This window comes from Pezoporus flaviventris, unplaced genomic scaffold (genome assembly GCF_033815535.1).
Source record: "Pezoporus flaviventris isolate CSIRO_AGI_PZ_B2104156 unplaced genomic scaffold, CSIRO_AGI_Pfla_v1 ptg000083l, whole genome shotgun sequence".
Taxonomy (NCBI): Eukaryota; Metazoa; Chordata; class Aves; order Psittaciformes; family Psittacidae; genus Pezoporus; species Pezoporus flaviventris.
The window spans coordinates 9,480,743-9,500,004 of NW_026892631.1; the positions used below are offsets into that span (position 1 = coordinate 9,480,743).

At 54.2% G+C, this 19,262-nt stretch overlaps 1 protein-coding gene across 3 annotated transcripts; it reads left to right on the forward strand.

Annotated features, from left to right (window-relative positions):
- The first annotated feature begins 8 nt into the window (after positions 1-8).
- On the forward strand, positions 9-18,587 carry KLHDC3 (kelch domain containing 3). 3 transcript variants are annotated; one of them, XM_061475244.1, is made up of 11 exons: positions 9-150; positions 5,396-5,631; positions 6,722-6,898; positions 9,080-9,195; positions 10,542-10,613; positions 10,830-11,043; positions 11,332-11,418; positions 13,625-13,733; positions 17,300-17,373; positions 17,733-17,811; positions 17,940-18,587. In XM_061475244.1, the coding sequence occupies exons 2-11, from the start codon at positions 5,478-5,480 to the stop codon at positions 18,004-18,006; spliced, it is 1,149 nt and encodes a 382-aa protein (XP_061331228.1). In that variant the 5' UTR covers positions 9-150; positions 5,396-5,477; the 3' UTR covers positions 18,007-18,587. The 3 variants fall into 3 exon arrangements, with proteins under 3 accessions (XP_061331228.1, XP_061331229.1, XP_061331230.1); XM_061475245.1 differs by lacking the exon at positions 9-150 and adding an exon at positions 804-1,009; XM_061475246.1 differs by lacking the exon at positions 9-150 and adding an exon at positions 1,116-1,134.
- Positions 18,588-19,262: the final 675 nt, after the last annotated feature.

Genomic DNA, 19,262 nt, shown 5'->3' on the forward strand with positions numbered 1-19,262 from the left:
CCGCTGCCGCGCCGGGCTCCGCAGGTTCCGAGGGGCCGGGCCGAGCCGAGCCGGGCGGGGCGGCGCCGGACTACGAGTCCCAGGGAGCGGAGGGCAGCGGCTGTCGGAGCGGGGCTGCCCGGCCGGCCCGGGCCGCCTTCCTGCAGCCAGGTACGGGGCTGAGGGGAGCGGGAGCTGCCGGGGCTGTGGGGTTGGAGCTACCGCTGAGCCCCTCTGTGAGGCCCTCGGGCGGCGGCTGGAGGCGCGGGGCGGCCCCGAGAGGCTCGGGGTCGGCCTCGTACCCCGGCTGTCGGGCGCTGCCCTCCTGCACCCCCCGCCGGGCCTTCGCCCTCCATCCCCGCCGGCTTGGCCAGTTTCGGCGCGGGTCGGGCTGGTTTGGGGCCGTGTTCCCTGGTCCTGCCCGGCGGGCGCCGCACGGAGGGTCCGGTGTGACAGAGAAAGGGAACACAGGGCAGCGTGTGAGGCACAGCCGGCCACGTTAGCGGCTCACCCTCGCCAGGGCTGCCTTCGGCACAGCACAGGCAGTTCGGCAGCGGCCAGAGGCCGAGATCAATTCCAGGCGGAGGGGAAGGGGTCGAGGAATGTCTCCGAAGCTCAGGGGCGCTCCGTAGGGAAGCGGCAGTGGGGCTGGGGCGGCAAAGGGAGGAAGGCGAGAAGCCAGCTCAGTAGGAGCAGGCTCTGAGCTGGGCTTTGGGCTAAAGGCGGTCAGCGGTGAGCAAGGTATGTGGGCAATAAACGAGGAGGTGGAGCTGCGGTCGGCACGGAGGGACACGGGGATGGGTGCGTGGACCGTGGTTCCCGTGTCTGACGTGAGCTTCCACATCGGTCCGAGTTAAGCCCAGGGGCTGTTCTAGCACCGTCTGCTTCGCTGGTGCTGGAATTGCGAGCATCCGAGCCGCTGAATGTGCAAGCTTGCAGTTTCACGCGGCCTTAGCATAAATAGGCAAAGCATCAGATAAATGTCAAGCACGAGTGAAGAAAGCGGCTGGTTCTTGTGCTATCTCTGACAGTAAGTTGGATGTGCTTGAAATAGAACGGTCTGCATGGGCTGCTGCGAGCTGGCTGGGCTATTTTAGGTGTTACTAACCCGTGTGGCTGGCATCTTCGGGGAGACGGGACCGAGGCAGCCACACGGTAGGATTTGCGCTCTGGAGCAGCTCTGCAGGGGCAGGAGGCTGCTCGACTTGGGGGGGGGGGGGGGGGGCTGTAATTTTGGGGGTGACAGGAAATCCAGGCCACTTTCTGCTGGGTTTCTCTCCTTGCTTTGGGAATGGGCTGCAGCAAAGTTGATCTGAGCAGCTTTCGGGAATGGCTCTAGGTTTCTGTGTGTGTGTGCAAAGGAGCAAAGCGGACTCTTTGTGTGAAGGAGTGGAGCTAAGGGTGTATGTTTTTGTTGTAAGATTGTAAGCTGGCTGCTGCACTTGGAGTTGGTCAGTGGCTTTCTATCTCGAATGGAATGTTTTCGTGGTTGGAGAAGAGGAGACTCTGGGGAGAGCTGATAACAGCCTTCCAGTATCTAAAGGGGCCAACAAGAAAGGTGGAGAGGGGCTTTTGACAAGGATCTGTAGGGATGGGACAAGGGGGAATGGCTTTAACCTGACAGAGGGGAGATTGAGATGAGATATTAGGAAGAAATTCTTCTCTGTGAGGGTGCTGAGGCCCTGGCACAGGGTGCCCAGAGAAGCTGTGGCTGCCCCATCCCTGGCAGCGTTCAAGGCCAGGTTTGACAGGGCTTTGAACAACCTGGTCTAGTGGAAGGTGTCCCTGCCCGTGGCAGGGGGTTGGAACTGGATGAGCTTTAAGGTCCCTTCCAACCCAAACCAGTCTGGGATTCTATGATCCTGAGTGCTGCAGGGGAGGGGGAGAGGAGAGGGTGTCACTGTAACAGCTTTGGAAGGTTTGCTAGTGAGGAATTGAGTGATTTTCTGGTGCTCTGAGGTGTACACTGAGGCATATGGATAATAGTTTCTTCAGGCATTATGTGCGTTTCAGACAGCAGCACAGCCAGACCTGTTGTCTGTAGGTGCTGTATTTGAAGACCAGGGAACTGAAAAGCCCCAGGTCCCTTTGCTGGGTGCTTCTGCTGACAGAGAGCAAGGGCAGTGTTGAAGGATGTCCAGAGATACTTCTTTGCAAACAGCCCTGTGAGCTTCCACTCGTGACAGCACGCCTGACACAGCGACAGAGCTGCTCTGCAGTCACCCCGTGGCAGTTGTTGCACCACGTACTCTGGAAGCGCGTCCCCTGTGTTGCTGTGCCCGGCCATTGAGGGCTTCAGGTGGTGACCACAGCAGGTTATTTTGAGCACTTCTTAATTTTAGCTTCCCTGTGCTCGGTGGCACAGGAACAACTCGTTGCTGTGGTCACTTAATTGCCAGCAGCAGCAGCATCAGGTCCTTCAGCAGTAGGTGAAGTGTCACCTGGCTTTGGGAAACGTTCCTGTCCCTGGCAGTTAATGACAGGACCTACCCAGGCTTTCAACCCAAGTTCCTCTGCATTCTACGTGCTTGAGTGTAGCTCTAGATGGACAGTGCCAGCAATGGGCTGAACGAGGAGCTGGGGCTGGAGCAGCTCTGGGGAGGAGAAGGGTGGCTCAGCAGGGCCCAGCAAAGGGACACACGCTGAGCTCCGTGTCTGCATAGATGCAGAAGGCAATAGCTCCTAGTGACAATAGCCTCTGAGGTCTGAACAATTCAAGCTTCATTTTGCAGTGCACGTGAAAAAGCACCTGGTTTGCCTGAACTGGGACGTGCAGCACCTCCTGCAGCCAGTGCCCTCCAGTTCTCTGGCACAGTTTGCCTCCATCTAATCAATATTCCTATGGTTTCTACCCTACAGCCCTGCTGCTGGTGTCCTAAATGAGAAATCCCAGAGTGTATTTTGCATAACAGTTGGGGGAGATCGTTAGTAAATGTTTCATGTCGATTTTGCTGCTCCCCTTTCCCCCCCCGGCTGTGCCCTGTGTAATCTTTAAAGAAACCTAAGGCATCCTGCCTAACGCCAAATGTATTAATGCCTCATTGGAATGAGGTTGGAAGGTGGTGTGTTTATGTCCTCATCTATGTCGTATGAATTACCATTGGATTACAATGAAATGTAATAGTGTGCATAGTTGTAGGACAGAAAATAACTCTTTTTTTTCTTAAAAGATGTGTTTGACTCATGTTTGCAGATAGTGCAGAGGGAGGAATGGCAGCAGGAAAATTGGCTTTGGGACAGGAGACTCGCCCTGTGAAAGGATTTCCAAAGAAGGCAGGAGAGGAGAGAGGCTGGAGCTGGATGGGGGAGTGGGGAGTCCTCAGGAGATGGGGCTGACCCTGTGTGTGGCTGAAAAGGGGAGAGCAAGTGCTTGGCTTGGGGTGGTTTTGGGGTTGTGGCCAGTGGCAGAAGAGGAAGACTGATGTTTTTACTGCAGTGTAGAGAAGAGCAGTCAAGTTTGGAAGAACCCTGCTAGCTTGCTAAATCCTGTGTTTTCCTTTACCTTTTAATACATGATCCTGTAAGGATCACTTCACACTTCTGATTCATTCCTTTCATGGAAAGAAAACAGCATTCCTGCGTGCCCTGGGTCTGAGGAGTGGCAGCCGGAGGCTGTGCTGGTAAAGCTTCCTGATGTGTTTGCTCTGAAGGGGTATCTCCGTCCCAAGCTAAGGCAAAGCGTGGCCAACTTCAACCCCATCACGCCCACCGCTGGCCCAGGGAATGGTTATCTCTGGGAAAACCTATCCCAGTAACTGTGATGTAGGAAAGGACAGCACGACACTGTTGCTACGACATCAGCATCCTTTTCTACAGTGTTGTAACCAGCTGGCCCTTGGGCTGCTGCCTCTCAGTGACTGGGTTAATTTCTTAGGATGCATAGCCTTTGTTTCCTGTGTCCCTGTGACTCATTGTAATTGGGAAGCTGTGCAGGCTCCTGTTGGGTGGAAGGACCAGTGTCCTGCTCCGGCAGCAACGTGCTCCCCGGCACATGGATCAAGTAAACTCCCAAGCGTGAAGAAGAGTCTTCCCAGCCTTTGTGGCCAAAAAGGCTTGGCACCAAGCCTGCCTACCATGCCAGGCTGCTGTGCTTCTCTACCCCAGAAGGAACCAAGTGGAGAACTTGGAAGCAAGGTTAATCCTCTTAATCTTCCAGGATCAGGTTCAGCCTGAAGGGTGTTGAAACTGTTGACACTGGTGGTTAAGTCCAGCTGAGCTCCTTGGGGCTTTCATAGAATCACTTAACCAAGAAGTGATTTAGAGGGAAACACTGGTTAGATTTGCAGTGGTAACCCATGACTAGGCAGGAAACAGATTTAGATATGTGAAGTCTTCAACAGAGTCCGAGGGGTGACTTTGGTGGTCTCCATGGAAACTCATCCCTTCTGTAGCTTTGCGGAGGACTTGTACAAGAGCTGCTGCCTGGCTTTAAAAATACTGGAGTGATTTAAGGAACAGAATCCAAACCTGCTAGGTCTGAACCTGGGATGGTCCCAGACACACAGTGAAACATGGCCTGTAGCAGAGGGAATTGTTCCTAGGCCCTTCTGGAGCCATTCAGCTGCAGAAGAGCTTGATGAGATGTTCTGGGTTGCTGATTGCACTTTAGGTTACAGGGGTTGCCGCAGGGAGAAGCCGCTTCGCAGGAGGGACTCCTTGGTCTGCGCTCCTCTGTTACAAGTGAGACTGCAGGATGGAAAATGTCTTCCCCAAAGGGCAGTCAGGCATTGGAACAGGCTGCCCAGGGCAGTGCTGGAGTCACCATCCTGGCAAGTGTTCACAAACCATGTAGATGAGGCCCTCAGTGCCATGGGTTCGTGGTGGCCTTGGCAGTGCTGGGGCACAGTTGGACTGGATGAGCTTGAAGGTCTTTTCCAACCTGGCTGATTCTGTGATGCTGAGAAGAGGGGTGCTGTCGCCCACCCCTGTATCAGGGAGGCAGTTGCTTTATGTGGGGGGTTGCTCTTTGGGTTTCTTTTGTTGAGTGTTTTTTGGTTTGTAATGTTTTCCTCTGCTGTTTGTCACCACTGATCCCAAGAGCGTGCTCGCTTCCCTCTGGCTCTGTTCTTTTCACCTTCAGAATTGGCTCTCACGGTGCGTTTTCATTCATGTGGACAGATTGTTCTGGCGTGCCCATGGTGTGTGTACATGACCAGGGCACAGCCGGGCACACAGCACTGCTGCCTTCACAAAGGTGCTTGCCTTGGGCCTCCTGTACAGCACCCTGAGGGGGGTGTGTATGTGAGGGCATCTCTGCTTGCTCAGTTACAGTACCTGCCGCGTGAAGGGGACAGTAAAACCATCTCCAGCGAGGAGGCAGATGAGTGAGGATACAGCGCTGTGACCTTTATAGCTGTCATTCAAGGGAGACCTGCAAGACGGGTCGTGTTATTTTAGCGTCCTGCCTGTGTTACAGAGCCAGGTGGCAGCGCGCTGGCTGAGGAAGCATGCGGCTGCGGCACTGGGGGCCCTGAAGACCGCCTGGCTCGCGGGGAGGAATGCTACGGTGGGCAGTGCACTTGGAAGGTGGGCCGCGGAGGGTGAACCACGCTGCCGTGGCCGTCGGGCACAAGGTCTACTCCTTCGGTGGGTACTGTTCTGGAGAAGACTATGAGACGCTGCGGCAGATTGACGTCCATGTCTTTAACGCAGGTAAGCGTACATCAGTGGAGAGACGTGGCTGGCTGGGGCTTGGTTGGTTGTTGTCTTACCCACGGCTCCTTAACGTGTTCCGCTCTGAAACAGGCTGCCTGACTTTGATTGCCACAGAAGTTACTAGCGTAGATGGCAGCCCTGTGTTTGCAGCCTCATGAGCAGGACACAGAGGGCTGTAGTTCAGCAGACTGCTAGGACAAGGACACCCTGGTAGGATAAGGGCTCACTAGAGTAACCACGTAGTCCATGGCTTGTTTTGCAGTTGCTTGTTCTCTGTGTACGCTAACGCAAGTAGGTGCAAAGAGGTGACGTTTAGCTGGCTCAGGTCCCCATCCAGTTTGCAGCATGACCCTAGTGTGGAAGGGGTGGGAGCGAGAACACTCAGTTAAGTCTCTGGGTTTAGACTCCTTTTAAGACACCTGACCTGTTCTCTCTCCCTGTGAGAGCATTTCAAGTGAACTGCAGACTGTTTTCTGCTATGTTTTGTATTGTGTCAGTGTTGAAAACAAAACTGGAGGCTGTATGCGTGGTAAAGCCAGGGTGTATTTGCCATGTAACACTTGCTGTGACTCTTGCCCTGTCATTAAACCCTGTAATACCTGTTAATTGCTCTGGCTAATGCTGAACGTGACACGCAGGCTACCAGGAAGCACAACCTGTAATCACAACGAACTCCTTTTAGTAACACAAGGTTAGCAGGGAGAACTCCAGAATGGATGGGGGTAAAGGAGATAGGCAGCTGCCTCCTTTAGAGCTTAAAAACCAAAGCAAAAGCAAATAAACCCTCTTCCTACAAAGCTGCTGAGTTGTTTTACTTAAACTGCACCACTTCGAGTCTAAAGGATGCCTTCAGATGCGTTCCCTCCTGTTCCTAGTGAATTATTCCTGTGCTGCCCATTCTTCCAGCTTTGAGTCTCTTCACAAACATCACGAGCCTGAAGTCCTGTCCTGTCCTGAGCCTGTTTCTGTCCATAGTCCTTGGGTCCTCCAATGTTTCCTCTAGTCTCATGTGTGACAGGGTGCTCGTGACCTGTGAGCACCTGTAGCGGGCTCAGCATTTGACATGGGCTCAAACTTGTGCTTTCAGTGTCTCTGCGTTGGATCAAGCTGCCTCCAGTGTGGACAAACAGCCGAGATCAAGTGAGGGAGGTGCCCTACATGAGGTATGGGCACTCAGCAGTGCTCATAGATGACACCGTCTACATATGGGGCGGTCGCAACGACACTGAGGGAGCCTGCAACGTGCTCTATGCCTTTGATGTCAGTAAGTTCCAGCTTCTCGCTCTTCCGTGCTGCAGCTGCTCTTGCCGAGACCTCTGTGCCCCACACACTGCTCCCAGGCTTGTTTTTCTGGCCCTCAGTATCTCCACAAAGTGACAGTCCGAGGAGATGGGGCACATGGGGAATTGTGGCTCCCTGTTTCAGCAGGTTTGGAAGGGGAGCAGAGTGCCAGGTGTGTCTGCACACTTGGCTCTCTGTAAAAGCCTTTGAACAGAGACTGCTGAGCTTGTCCAGTAATCAAACTGGGTTTAACTTTTCTATCAGCTTTGTGTGCTCGCTCTGATAGTAACTACAGCTGAAGTGTTTGCTCTCTGTGATGTGCTGTTCCTTAACCATGGCTGAAGGTTGCAGCGAGAAGGGGCTGGAGCTCTCAAGGATTGTGGTTCCTCTCCGGGGTGCTCCTTCTTTCTGAAAGCATGAAGGAGGGTGAGGAATAAAACGGAGAAGCATTCAGGGCCAGGATGGAAAAATGAGGGAAGGTGTGAGCCGAGTTAGATAAGCCTGGAAAATGAGCTCTGTGAGCTTCTTGGTTGGCTTCTCCATCGTGGTGCTGGGGCGCCTGGGGAGAACACGCACCATCAGGAACTGGGTGCACATGAGTGTCAGGAAAGGAAGGGAGTACGTCTGGATTCTGGAGGCAAGTCCATCTAAATACTGACCACCAGCTGCCTTGGTGGACTTGCAAAGGAACTGCTTGCTCTGGTGCTTGGTTAGGGGTTCCCTTCATTGACAGGAGATGTCTCACAGCTTGGAGCTGCTCCCTGGGCATAGGGTTTCTCCCTTCCCCTGACACATGCAGCTGGGAAGCCACCAGTGAGCCTTTGTCTAAACAGAGGCCTTATACTGGGATCTGTCTGCTCCCCCTGCCAGCTCCAGTGCTTTAGCATTAAGTGACTATTAACAGGCCAGACTTGAGTCCTGTTCGAGCCCTCTGCAGCTGCCTGCACACACTGTGCCTGTCCCCTGCCAGTCCTGGAAAGTGAGGCTGGCAGCTGCAGCCCCATGTCTGTGGGGCAAGTTCCACTGCAGGAGAGCCATCAGGCTGGTTAAAGTCCTGGTTAAGCACAGTTGTATCCCCTGGGGCATTGAGCAGATCACGAGTCAAGGTCTTCACCGTCTCTAATTTGACATGTTGTGCTTGGGTGAACCCTTGCTGATACCATGTGCCTGGGCTTGGAAGCAGCCCATGAAGGTAAGGAACTTGATAGCCATGGCAGCTTTCTTACTAGAGGCTGTCCAGGGATTCTGTTGACCTTGCAAGACCCTTTGTATGGTTCCAGCTGGAGCCTAGATGCATAGCTGTGGCCATGGGCCAAGTTCACAGAAGTTATCCTTGTGAAGAATGTTGCTTTGGCTCCAGAGTTACCCCATCTTGAAATAAGCACTGCTCTTGGCAGCTCACAGCAGGTAGCTGCCTCGGGGCTTATCTGTGCCTCTCTGGGCTCTGGGGACAGGTGCCTGTGCTTGGCAGGGAGTGAGGCTTGGCTCCCTGCTGCCCTGGCATGGAGAACAGCTCTGGCTAGAGTTAAAGTCCTCCCCTAAACCAAGCCAAGCCCTAGAGCTGAATGTGGCTGATGCAGGCTCCCGTGGAGCAGTGTGAAGGGTGGAGAGTGAGAAAGGCTCCCCCTGAAGAGGGGATGAGAATGTGGCAAGAGGAGCAGATAAGATAGGGAGAGCTGCACTGCAGAGATGCACACTAGCTCTCTTGACATGGTGAGCTTGTGGTTAAGTGGCTTCTGCCTGGCTTTGAGGGCTGGTTTTCCTCTGTCAGTCAGCATCTCCGTGCCGTGAGGTCAGCTTTGCCACATCATTGCTTCGTTGTAATTGCAACTGCAAATGCAGAGTTGGTAAGTGACTCACAAGTAGGCTTTGCAAGAGGTACAATAAGAACAGAATTGCTCAAGCAGTGCTGTACTACTCACGCTTCAACTGCGAGCTGTTTGCCAGGTCAGGCAGAGCCAGGAGCTGAGACCTCTGCCACCGTGTCCTTCTGCAGAGGCTCAGGTAGGCAGCCTTGCCTGAAGGAGCCTGCAGGCTCCCCAGAGAAGCAGATGCTGTGTGTGAGAGAGGGATTTCTGCCCCAACCATGAAGAGCAGCAGTAAAGAGCTGTCCCATCCCAACACCTACTGTATTTGCTCAGCGTTGCTTCCTGCTGTGTTTCAGACACGCACAAATGGTTCACTCCAAAGGTGTCTGGAATGGTCCCGGGAGCACGGGATGGGCACTCAGCTTGTGTCCTGGCAAAGAGCATGTTCATCTTCGGAGGTTATGAGCAGCTGGTGAGTCCTCTTGGAAACTGTTACTTGGCAATCCCTTGGGAAAGAGGGGTACCCAGGCCATCAGTAGGGGCAGGCTACAGGGGCACATTTATATCCATAGTTGCTTTCCTTTTATAGCTCAGCCAAGTTATGGTGTTAATTACCCAGGTTATGCTGCTTGTTCTGTGGAGAAGATGCTTGGGAGAGTAGGTGTAAAAAGAAATGGTGGGTTTTTTCCTTCCCCAAACCGTACAGATAGGTAAAAATAGTTGGGTTTTATCTCATTTTTTTCTGGCTCGCTTCTCAGCCAAATTTAGGTAGCGAAATGTATAACATCTTTAATATATTTCTTTTTAATTTGGCTGAGAAACGACCCAGAAAAATCACTTTCCAATCTCTGCAGTGTTGCTGTGAGGTTTTGTCCTAATCTGGTACATGTTCCTTGTGTTCTGTACCTGCTACCCCATCTTGCTCATCCCCTCTAGCAAGCTCTTGCCCTCCCGTTAGGAATACCTTGAGCTGGAGGTCATCCTGCACTGTCTGTCAGTGTGCCTGATGCTCCTTTGAGCAAATCCCTTTGTTCTGATCTTAAGAAGTGGGTAAATATCATTTCAGTCTATTGCCAGGCTCTAGAAAAGGTGGGCAACGTCACATCTGTTTATTATGGAAGAAAGCTGGGGCTCTGTTATGGCAGTCCCAGCGTGATTCCCTTTCTTCTGAGGGCAACAGCTTGCTGAATCCATGGTCGTGATTACAGCAGCAGGAGCAGTTCAAATGGGGCTTGTTTTTAACCAGTCCCAAACAAGGCTGTCGCTGTCTCCCTGCCATCTCTCCTGCCTGGAGTCTGCTCTTTGTCTAAATGCAGGCTTTTCCAGGCAGCTAGCTGTTTGGATCCCAAGTTTTGTGGGATCCTTAGAACCACGAGTGTATTTGCTGCTGGATGTTTCGCTTCCTAGAAGTGATCTTAGCTTCTACCTCTCATCAGGCGGCCTTAACAAAGCCAGTTTGACTGTCCCATTAGCGCCCCTTTCTGCTTCCCCTTTCTGCTGCATGGGATGGGGGCCAGTTTCTGCTGTTAATGTGTGTACTGTGTGGTACACACAGTACATACAGTTCCTTTGGGGGAAGGAACTGAGCACCAAATAAATGGGAAAGCTGCAAGGAGAAACAGGACACCTTTGAGGAGAAATAGGCTTTGCTCCCTCTTGCTAAGTGGTAAATGTGCTGCCTACCCTGACATCTTGGAGCGCAAGCACTGTGTCTTTAAGGAAGTACTGACTCTGAAGGGATGCTCCAGGTCTGTAGGACAGCTTCCTTCCTGGCTTCCCAGTCCCTTTGTGACCCCTTTGTGTCTTGCTGTCTTGCAGGCCGACTGCTTTTCAAACGATATCCACAAATTGGACACCACAAACATGATGTGGACCTTAATCTCTGCCAAGGTCAGTGTCTGCTTTTCACGCTGGTTTGCAGATGGGGTCTTGTACCTGTTGTTCCCTGGGGTAGCTGCCTCACAGTTACCTCACAGTTTCTGTCCCCTGTGGCTGGGATGTACAAGAGGGGAAGTTCTCCAGGAGAAGGCAGCCACCCCAGCTCCTCATCAGCATGGGTAATCTGCATCCTTCCTGTTGTGCTGTCCCTTTGTGCTGTCCCTGCAGGGCACGCCAGCCCGCTGGAGAGACTTTCATTCAGCTACCATCATTGGAACAAAGATGTACGTGTTTGGGGGCAGAGCTGATCGGTTTGGGCCATTTCACTCCAACAATGAGATCTACTGTAACCGCATTCAAGTGTTTGATACGGAAACAAACTCCTGGCTGGACTCCCCTTCAACTCCAGTGCTTCCTGAAGGCCGGCGGAGCCATTCAGCATGTGAGTGGGGGTCTGCTGAGAGACAAGGACGGTGGAAGGAGATTCCTGCCTGCCTCAGAATGGGAGTCTGGTTGCTGGGTGGAGATGGGGGTTAGCAAGGGGTCCACAGAGCCTGGCTTCAGTGGAAAGCTGTTGCTCACCGAAGAGTCTTGCACACAGCCCTGCACATGAAGTGATGTAATGAGGGTGGATAGCCAGGGCCGCTTTGCATTGTGTTTGATGCTGGGATGGGGATCTGCTGGGCTCTGCCTTGGGTGGCACATTGATATCTATGCTTACTCCCCACAGTCAGCTACAATGGGGAGCTATATGTATTTGGTGGCTACAACGCACGCCTGAACAGACACTTCCACGACCTTTGGAAATTCAATCCAGGTATTTAATACTTTCAGCTTGTTGCTCAGGGCCCTTCAGCGTGTGAGTGCTCAGAGGAGCGTACTCTCCAAGGGCAGGGAGCATGCCTGGGGGGAGTTATCTCCAGGGATACTGCTTGAACTCAGGGGAAAAGAAGAGAATGTATCAGCTGTGGAAGAAGGGACAGACACCCCTTGAGAAGTGCAAGGATGTTGTTAGGTTATGGAGAGAGAAGGTTAGAAAGGTGAAGGCACAGCTGGAACTAAATCTGGCCATAAAAGGTAGTAAAAGTACTTTTACAAATGTATTGGCAATAAAGGGAAGACCAAGGAGAATCTCCATCCTCTGCTGGATATGAGGGGAAACCTAGTGAGCGAGGATGAGGAAAAGGCTGAGGTACTTAATGCTGCCTTTACGTGCCCAGTCAGCATGGGTTCACGAAGGGCAGGTCCTGCTTGACCAACCTGATCTCCTATGATAAGGTGAGCCACCTGGTTATGAGAGAATGGCTGTGCACATTGTCTGTTTGGACTTAAGTAAAGCATTTGACACTGTCTCCCCAGTGGTCTCCTAGAGAAACTGGCTGCTCATGGCCTGGATAGGTGTGTTCTTCAGTGGGCTGGAAACTGGCTGGATGGCCAAGCCTGAAATGTGGTGGTAAATGGCATTACATCTACTTGGTGACCAGTCACTAGTGGTGTCCCGCAGGGCTTGGTGTTAGGGCCAGTGTTATTTAATATCTTCACTGATGATCTGGATGAGGGGATCAAGGGCACCCTCAGTACATTTGCAGATGACACCAAGTTGGGTGCGAGCATTGATCTACTGGAGGGTAGGAAGGCTCTGCAGAGGGATCTGGAAAGGCTGGATTGAAGGGCTGTGGCCAGTGGTGTGAGGTTCAACAAGGCAAAGTGCTGCGTCCTGCCCTTGGGCCACACCAACCCCAGGCAGCACTTCAGGCTTGGCAAAGAGTGGCTGGAAAGCTGCTCATGGAAAAGGACCTGGGGGTGCTGATTGATGGAGGTGAACATGAGCAGCTTGTGCCCAGGCAGCCAAGAAGGCCAACAGCATCCTGGCCTGTATCAGCACCAGTGTGGCAGCAGGGCCAGGGCAGCGATCATCCTGCACTGGACCTGTTGCTCTTAGAGGTCTTTTCCAACCCAGTTGATTCTGGTCTATGAAATGGCTTTTCTTCAGCAGCATTGACAGGAACTTGCTGCCATGTTTGGGATCTCTTTCTCAGATGTCTCCAAATCCTAGTTAAAACGTACAAAAGGAAGTATTGCTGAAAGACACAGCTGATCAAAGGGTGGTTGGCAAAACCCTGTTCTTAAATATACAGAAGTGCTGACAGAAAATAAGGGGAAGCAGTGGAGTTAGGGGAGCAAGAGATGGTAGCTGGGGGAACCACTCATCTTGAACTGCAGGATCACCATACCACACTCCCCTGGTACCCTATCGAGCTGTGCAGCAGAAGGGGTAGCTCTTCAGCTGGTACCTGAGTCACTGGGAGTTGGTTTAGGTCCCCATGGCTCTTTCTGCAGTCCAATAGACTGATTTTGTTTGCTAATTGCTTTGCACAGTGAAATCACCTCAGAGCAGCCAACTTGCTGATCTATGAGCTTGGGTGTGAGAGCTCCTGGAGCTTTCAGGGCTGTGCATTAGCAATTAATCACCCCCTGCATCCTTGCACAGAGAGCAGCAAGGACAAAAGCTGCTGTCTTCTTCCCCACCTGGTTCAGTTCCCCCTGCTCCCCTCCCACAACCAAGCTGTCCCAGCAACCTCCGCTCTGCGGTGATGCTCTGCCTGCCACCAGATGGAGCTGGTTCCTGGGTCTCCCTCCAGACCTGGACCGCAGCAGGGTGCTGGGGATGGAGCCTGCCTGCCTGCCTGCCTGCCCCTGGAGCTCTGCCTTGTCCAGCTCCCTGTGATGGCCAGCCTGCTCCTGGTAGCCAGGCTTTGCAAGAGAGAAGGCCATCAGCATCCTGGCCTGTATCAGCCATAGTGTGGCAGCAGGGCCAGAGCAGCGATCATCCGCCTGTGCTGGGCACTGGTGAGGCTGCATCTCAAATCCTGTGTTCAGTTCTGGGCAGGTGTTGGCTAGCTGGTGTCTGTGGGGCAGTGGGCCTCCAGTTTTGCTGTGATCTGTTTAAATCCATAACCTGCTTATTCCCAGTCTTGGCCAGGCCCTCGTGACAAGCTGGTGCATTCTTCTCTGCCCCTTAGTTTCTCTTTCTTGGAGGAAGATTGAGCCCAAGGGGAAAGGCCCCTGTCCTCGGCGCCGGCAGTGCTGCTGCAGAGTGGGGGACAAAATCATTCTCTTTGGAGGCACCAGGTGAGTTGTGTGGCTCTGTGGAAGGGTTTGCCATCCCCTGCAGCACAATGTGCCTCTGCGCTCTGCCCCATGGTGTAGGCAGATACATTCGAGAGGCACGTGGCAACTGTCCCATCTACCCTGTAAGTGAAGGAAACCATGTAGGTCAGGACTGCTCTGGAAAAGGCCAAGGGGGAGATGAAAGCGTGTGAATCTCCTGGTGACAAGCCTTCTTGTACACGTAGAGGCCAAAGCGTGTAACATCCTGTTCAGGAGGGGTTGTGCAGTGGTCAAGCTTCCTGTGAAAGAGGTGATGGGGAGGAGGGAGAAGATCCTGTCATCAGAAGGACCAGTATCTTAACCTGCCTTGCTACAGCAGACCGCAGACTGATGTATCCTCCCCTATATGCTGCCCTGCTTCTCCCACCACTGTGTTTCTTTCACTGGGGAGTGTGGTGTCTGCCAGGATGCAATGGGATGTCAGCTCAGCTGGGAGCTGTTTGAAGAGCTCAACACACAACAAGGCAATGTTCCCTTCTGGGCCAGGGTTCCTTAGCAAAGTTTCCATTCACAAAAGGGACCTGATGTTAGGGATTTAGCTGTCAAGCACTGAAAGCGATACCGTCAGGGTGCAGGACAGCTGAATTTGGCCAAGAGCCTTAACAGCTGCTAAAAGAAAGGAAGTGGCCCATCACCAGGACACGCTCTATGCTATCTGTAACGACAAACTGCAGCTCTGGAGCACAGGCCTGCTTCCTAGCATCTGCCTTGCAGAGACATCTGAAATGCTTTCAGCTCTCCACATGCTTTAGAAAGCTTTGGGGCTTTCTTTGGGATCCTGGAAGTGGCTTTTGAGGGGTACTTCTGGAGACAGGTTTGGGCAGAGAACAAGGGAGGGCAGGTTCTGCTGATGGGCTGACCCATGTATAACAGTGAAGGACCTTGAGGCCCCTGGGGAGCTGGGGGGTGTGTTTGGCTGTAGGGTGTCCATATGTGTGTGAGGCAGTGCTAGTGCAGGTGAGGTGTGCAGAGGTGCTGAGTTTGTCCAGCCTCCTCAGGGGATGCTGGGTGCTTCTAGGAGGGTTGGTAGGGCTTGATGGTCGTTTTGGATGCCCTCGGGTCCTGCAGTGTGGGTTTGTTACAACCGCTGGTGTTAAACCTAGGCACACCAAAGAAATATTAGCAAACCACAACAAATTTGACATCAGCTTTTTGGACTTTGGTCCACCTCTGCCAGGCAACGCAGCAGCACCTTGTTTTCTGCACTGAACAACTTCAGGATTCAACTTGTTCTTTAATCCAGCCTTAACCTAAATGTGGGCCGGTTCATCCCTAGGTCCAGAGAAGGGCAATGGAGCTGATGCAGGGCCTGGAGCACAAGTGTGATGGGGAACACTGAGGGACCTGGGGGGGGTTCAGTCTCAGGGGGGACCTTATTGCTCTCTACAACTGCCTGAAAGGAGGATGGAGCCAGGAGGGGACTGGGCTCTGCTCCCAAGGAACAAGGGATGGGACAAGAGGAAATGGCCTCCAGCTGCACCAGGGGAGGTTTAGGCTGGATATTGGGAACAACTCCTTCCCCAAAGGGCAGTCAGGCATTGGAACAGGCTGCCCAGGGCAGTGGTGGAATCACCGTCCCTGGAAGCATTCACAAACCGTGTAGATGAGGCCCTCAGTGCCATGGGTTAGTGGTGGCCTTGGCAGTGCTGGGGAATGGTTGGACTGGGTGATCTTGGAGGTCTTTTCCAACCTTGCTGATTCTGTCTCTGGTCCCCAGTCTGGGATAGGAAGAGCTGCTGGTAGCCAGGAATGCAGCCTGCTTGGACTGGAGGAAGGCTGTGGGGAAGGGGGGATGGCGGTGGGGCCAGCGCTGGCTTCCTGTGGCAGTTATCAGGTGTGTTCTGGAGCTGCCTGGAGAGATAAGTTTTCCAGGAAGTGGGTGTAATGGAGAACTCCCTGTGGTCTGCTCCTGACCTGTGCTCCAGGGAGGGGGAGGGGGATTGGGAATGGGAGGACTCCTGGAGGGTGAACCAGGGTCAGCTTTCCAGGAGCAGTGCTGGAGGATGGACACGCAACCCCTTTGTGTCCTGCCTTCCCTTAGAGCATTCAAGAGGCACTTCTGCAGCACGCCGCCTCCTGAGGCATTCCCAATGCTTCATCCCCTTTGATAGTCCTGCCCGGACCCTGCTCTTTTCCCCAGCTGGGGTCTGCCACTGTGCCCAGCAGCAGTCCTGTCCCTTGTGTCCCATTTAGGTGACCACGAAGTCTTGTAGCACTAAGCTCAGTGTTCCCATTCTGCTGTGTCACAGCCCCTGGTCTGGTTTCCTCCCAGACCCTTGAGCATGCAGAGACCATCCAGAGGGAAGACCAAGACAGAGAGGGAATGCTGTAAAACAGAGTTTAGCTGAACAGATGCTGATCCAAGGGCGTGATGCAGAGCTCTAGCTTGCTGAGCTGCTGTGCAGCTGGACAGAGCAGTTGTGCTGGGCTCTGGCTGTCTCCTGCTCTTGAACTCCAGGCTTTCCCTAGCTGCTTGCAGTTTGGTGATTAAAACCACAAACAAGGTGCCTGCTGCTTCCCTTTGAAAGATAAGGGATGGTCTAGGGTTTCCTGTGACGTGGATGGGAGATTAGATTGTGGCGTGGTGAGCACACAGGGGTGGAATTAAAGGGGCTCTTGCCTGTATCCGGGCAGATGGGATCCATCAGCAGCAGGTCTATGTGGGCAGTGAGCTCTGCTCTGCAGCCTGTGCTGGGGTTATAGGAACAGAGGGGGATGCAGGTTCTGTCTCGTGCCCCATGAGATGTGAAGCTCAGTGGGTCATAGGTGGGGAAGCAAGTGACACTGGGGTGAGAAGTCACTGCCTGAGGTCCCAGCTAAGCGGTGAGGACACACTAAATTGCCTTGTCACAAGCCAAAGCAGGACTTAAAACCCCTTTCCTTTGTTTCCAATGCTCCAAACACCACCCGCCATGGGAGCGCTTCTGCTGGTCCAGGCACCTCTGCTCCGGCACAGGCTGGTCTCTGTGCTGAGGGTGCCCAGTCTCCTGGGTGCTGTGGCTGTTCCATGAAGGGTGCAGAGGCAGGAAGCGATAGGTGAGGCTGTCTGTTCCCGAGGAATGCCTGGAGTCATAGCTCCTTGCTGCCACTCCAGGACCAACGTGGCAAACTGGGATTGTTGTAAATGACTGCAGCCCTAATCAGAGCCTCTCACATGCTTGGTTACAGTCTGAAACGCTGTCCCCAGTTTGGTACAACCAGGGAGCACTGCCTGGAGCCCACAGTGATTCCCGGGGGGAGGCACCAGGGGAAGGAGCAGTCTGAAACCAGCCAGAGCCTGGTCCATGTTCCTGTGGGTGGGAGGTGCAGCAAAGCAACAGGGACGGGGCAGGCCCACATCTGGAGTCATTGTGCTTGCTGGTGGGAAGGGGGCAGCTCCCCCATTCCCTGCCATGGCTTAGAGGAGATGGTGTGTGTCTCTGCACCCAGCTCTGTGCAGCTCCATGAGGACCTGGGGCGGGAGCAAGGGACCGTAACTGATGGACAAGTGTTTTGGCACTGACTGATGCTTTTCTTGGCTTCTGCAGCCCGTCTCCAGAGGAGGGAATGGGTGATGAATTCGACCTGATGGATCACTCGGATCTCTACATCCTCGACTTCAGTACGTGAGCACTCCCTGCCTGGCTTGTGCCTCTCACCACAGGGTGCCCTGCAAGCAGGCCCTGCTGTGAAGCACCATCCCATGTCCTCAATGGCTCCAAGTCCCTACCTCTTGTTGGCAGGCAGCTGTCTCGGGCTGGTGTACATGGCTTAAGCCTGGCCTCATGGCTTTTCCTACACACAGGCTTGTTGTGGGAGCACAGGAGACTGCTCTAGACTGTCCCTGGTGTGCACCCTGCCTTGTCCCTCACAGGGGTGGCCAGGGTGCTCTGCCTGGTTTCCCATGGTCCTGACTGCACAATTCCTGACCCCAGAGTGTCTGGCCAAGGCCTGCTGTGCCTAACCACCTTCTCCCTGCAGGCCCCAGCCTAAAGACGCTGTGTAAGTTAGCAGTGATTCAGTACAGCCTGGACCAGTCCTGCCTTCCCCACGACATCAGGTACTGTGTGCCCTGCTGGGAGGGCTCCCTCTCCTTGGGGTGCTCTAGCCCTGCCTGAGGGCTGCCTGCTCCAGCCCTCGGCACTGTGGTGATGCTTTCTCTCACTGTACCCCATCGCTGTGTTACAGATGGGAGCTCTCGGCCATGACGACAAACAGCACCATCAGCCGCCCCATCGTCTCCTCCCAGGGCTGATGTCGGTTCGTCCCTCCACCGCCCTGCCCTCGCCCCTCCACACACTGACCTCTTGCTCTACTGCCTGCATGAGTTTTTAGCCCTTTCGATCAAGGAAACGGTGAGCTCAGTTCATCTTGCCCCAGCCAGGCCTCCCTCTGCCCTCGTCTTCCTTTGGGCAGCATGAGTGTGCAGGCAGAGCTGGCCACTGGGGAAGGAACTGGCTTGTCCCAGCAGCACAACTGTGAACTCCCCTCTTTGCTGATGGATCCAGCACCTCCTGCCTTCCTTCACCTTGCCTATGGAGCTGCAGCTGCACTGGCCTGGTCCCTGGCCACTTTCCAAGGGCCTGAATCAACTCCTAGCACCAGCCATGGCCCTGGGGTTGGCTTGGGGCTATGAACTGTTCCTGTGCTGCCTCCAGAGAGCAGGGATCTTCATGCCTGCACACGCCAGTGCTGACCAGCTTCCTGGCACCAGACAGCAAGGTCCCAGCCCCACGCTGAGCCTGATGTGGAGGCCTGGGCCCAGCTGGACTCTCTGCCCAGCTCCCTTGTGAAACAGCAACCAGGGGGGTTTTATAAATGCTGAGGCAGACTTGGTTCCTGCTGCTCTGTGTATCCTGGCAGGCAAAGGGGGAGAGGTCTGGGAGGGGACAGACTGGACCGGGTGCTTTCCCACACAGCTGCTATGAGCTGCTGTGAGCCTTGGGGGGGAAAAGAGGAGCTGGGTCCCCCCCAGCATCCTGCCCCAGGGAGGGCGGTGGGCACAGAGGGCTGTGCTGAGCCCCTTCCCGTGGCAGTGTCTGCTGGGACAAGGAGATGTGGTTAAAGCCAGGGAAGCGCTCAGGGTGTTCCCTGCCCTGTCAAGTCACAGTGCAGCTGAGAGGAGGTGGTGGCTGTGCGCCAGGAACCGGTGGCAGAGGGCCCAGGCCACGTCCCCTGCTCTGAGGGTGGCAGGGAGCCAGGGTCAGGAGCTGCTCCTCCAGCAGCACAGGGTGGCAGAGGGCACTGCAGGCTGTGGCAGGGGGCCAGTGCAGGTGCAATGGAGCAGCCTGGGGTGGCACGAGAGCAGTGAAAGCCCCATGGCAAGAGAACAGACGCACCACAAGTGTGACAAGAGGTTGTTCTTCATGCACTGGCAGCACCTTGCCGTGGTGGGTGACAAGCAACAAGGGCAGGGCTGGGGCCCTGAATGGAGCCAGGGTGTGCTGAGAGCACACGGGTTACCTGTGAGGGCTGGGTGGGCATCTCCCATGCATAATGCACCAGCTCAAC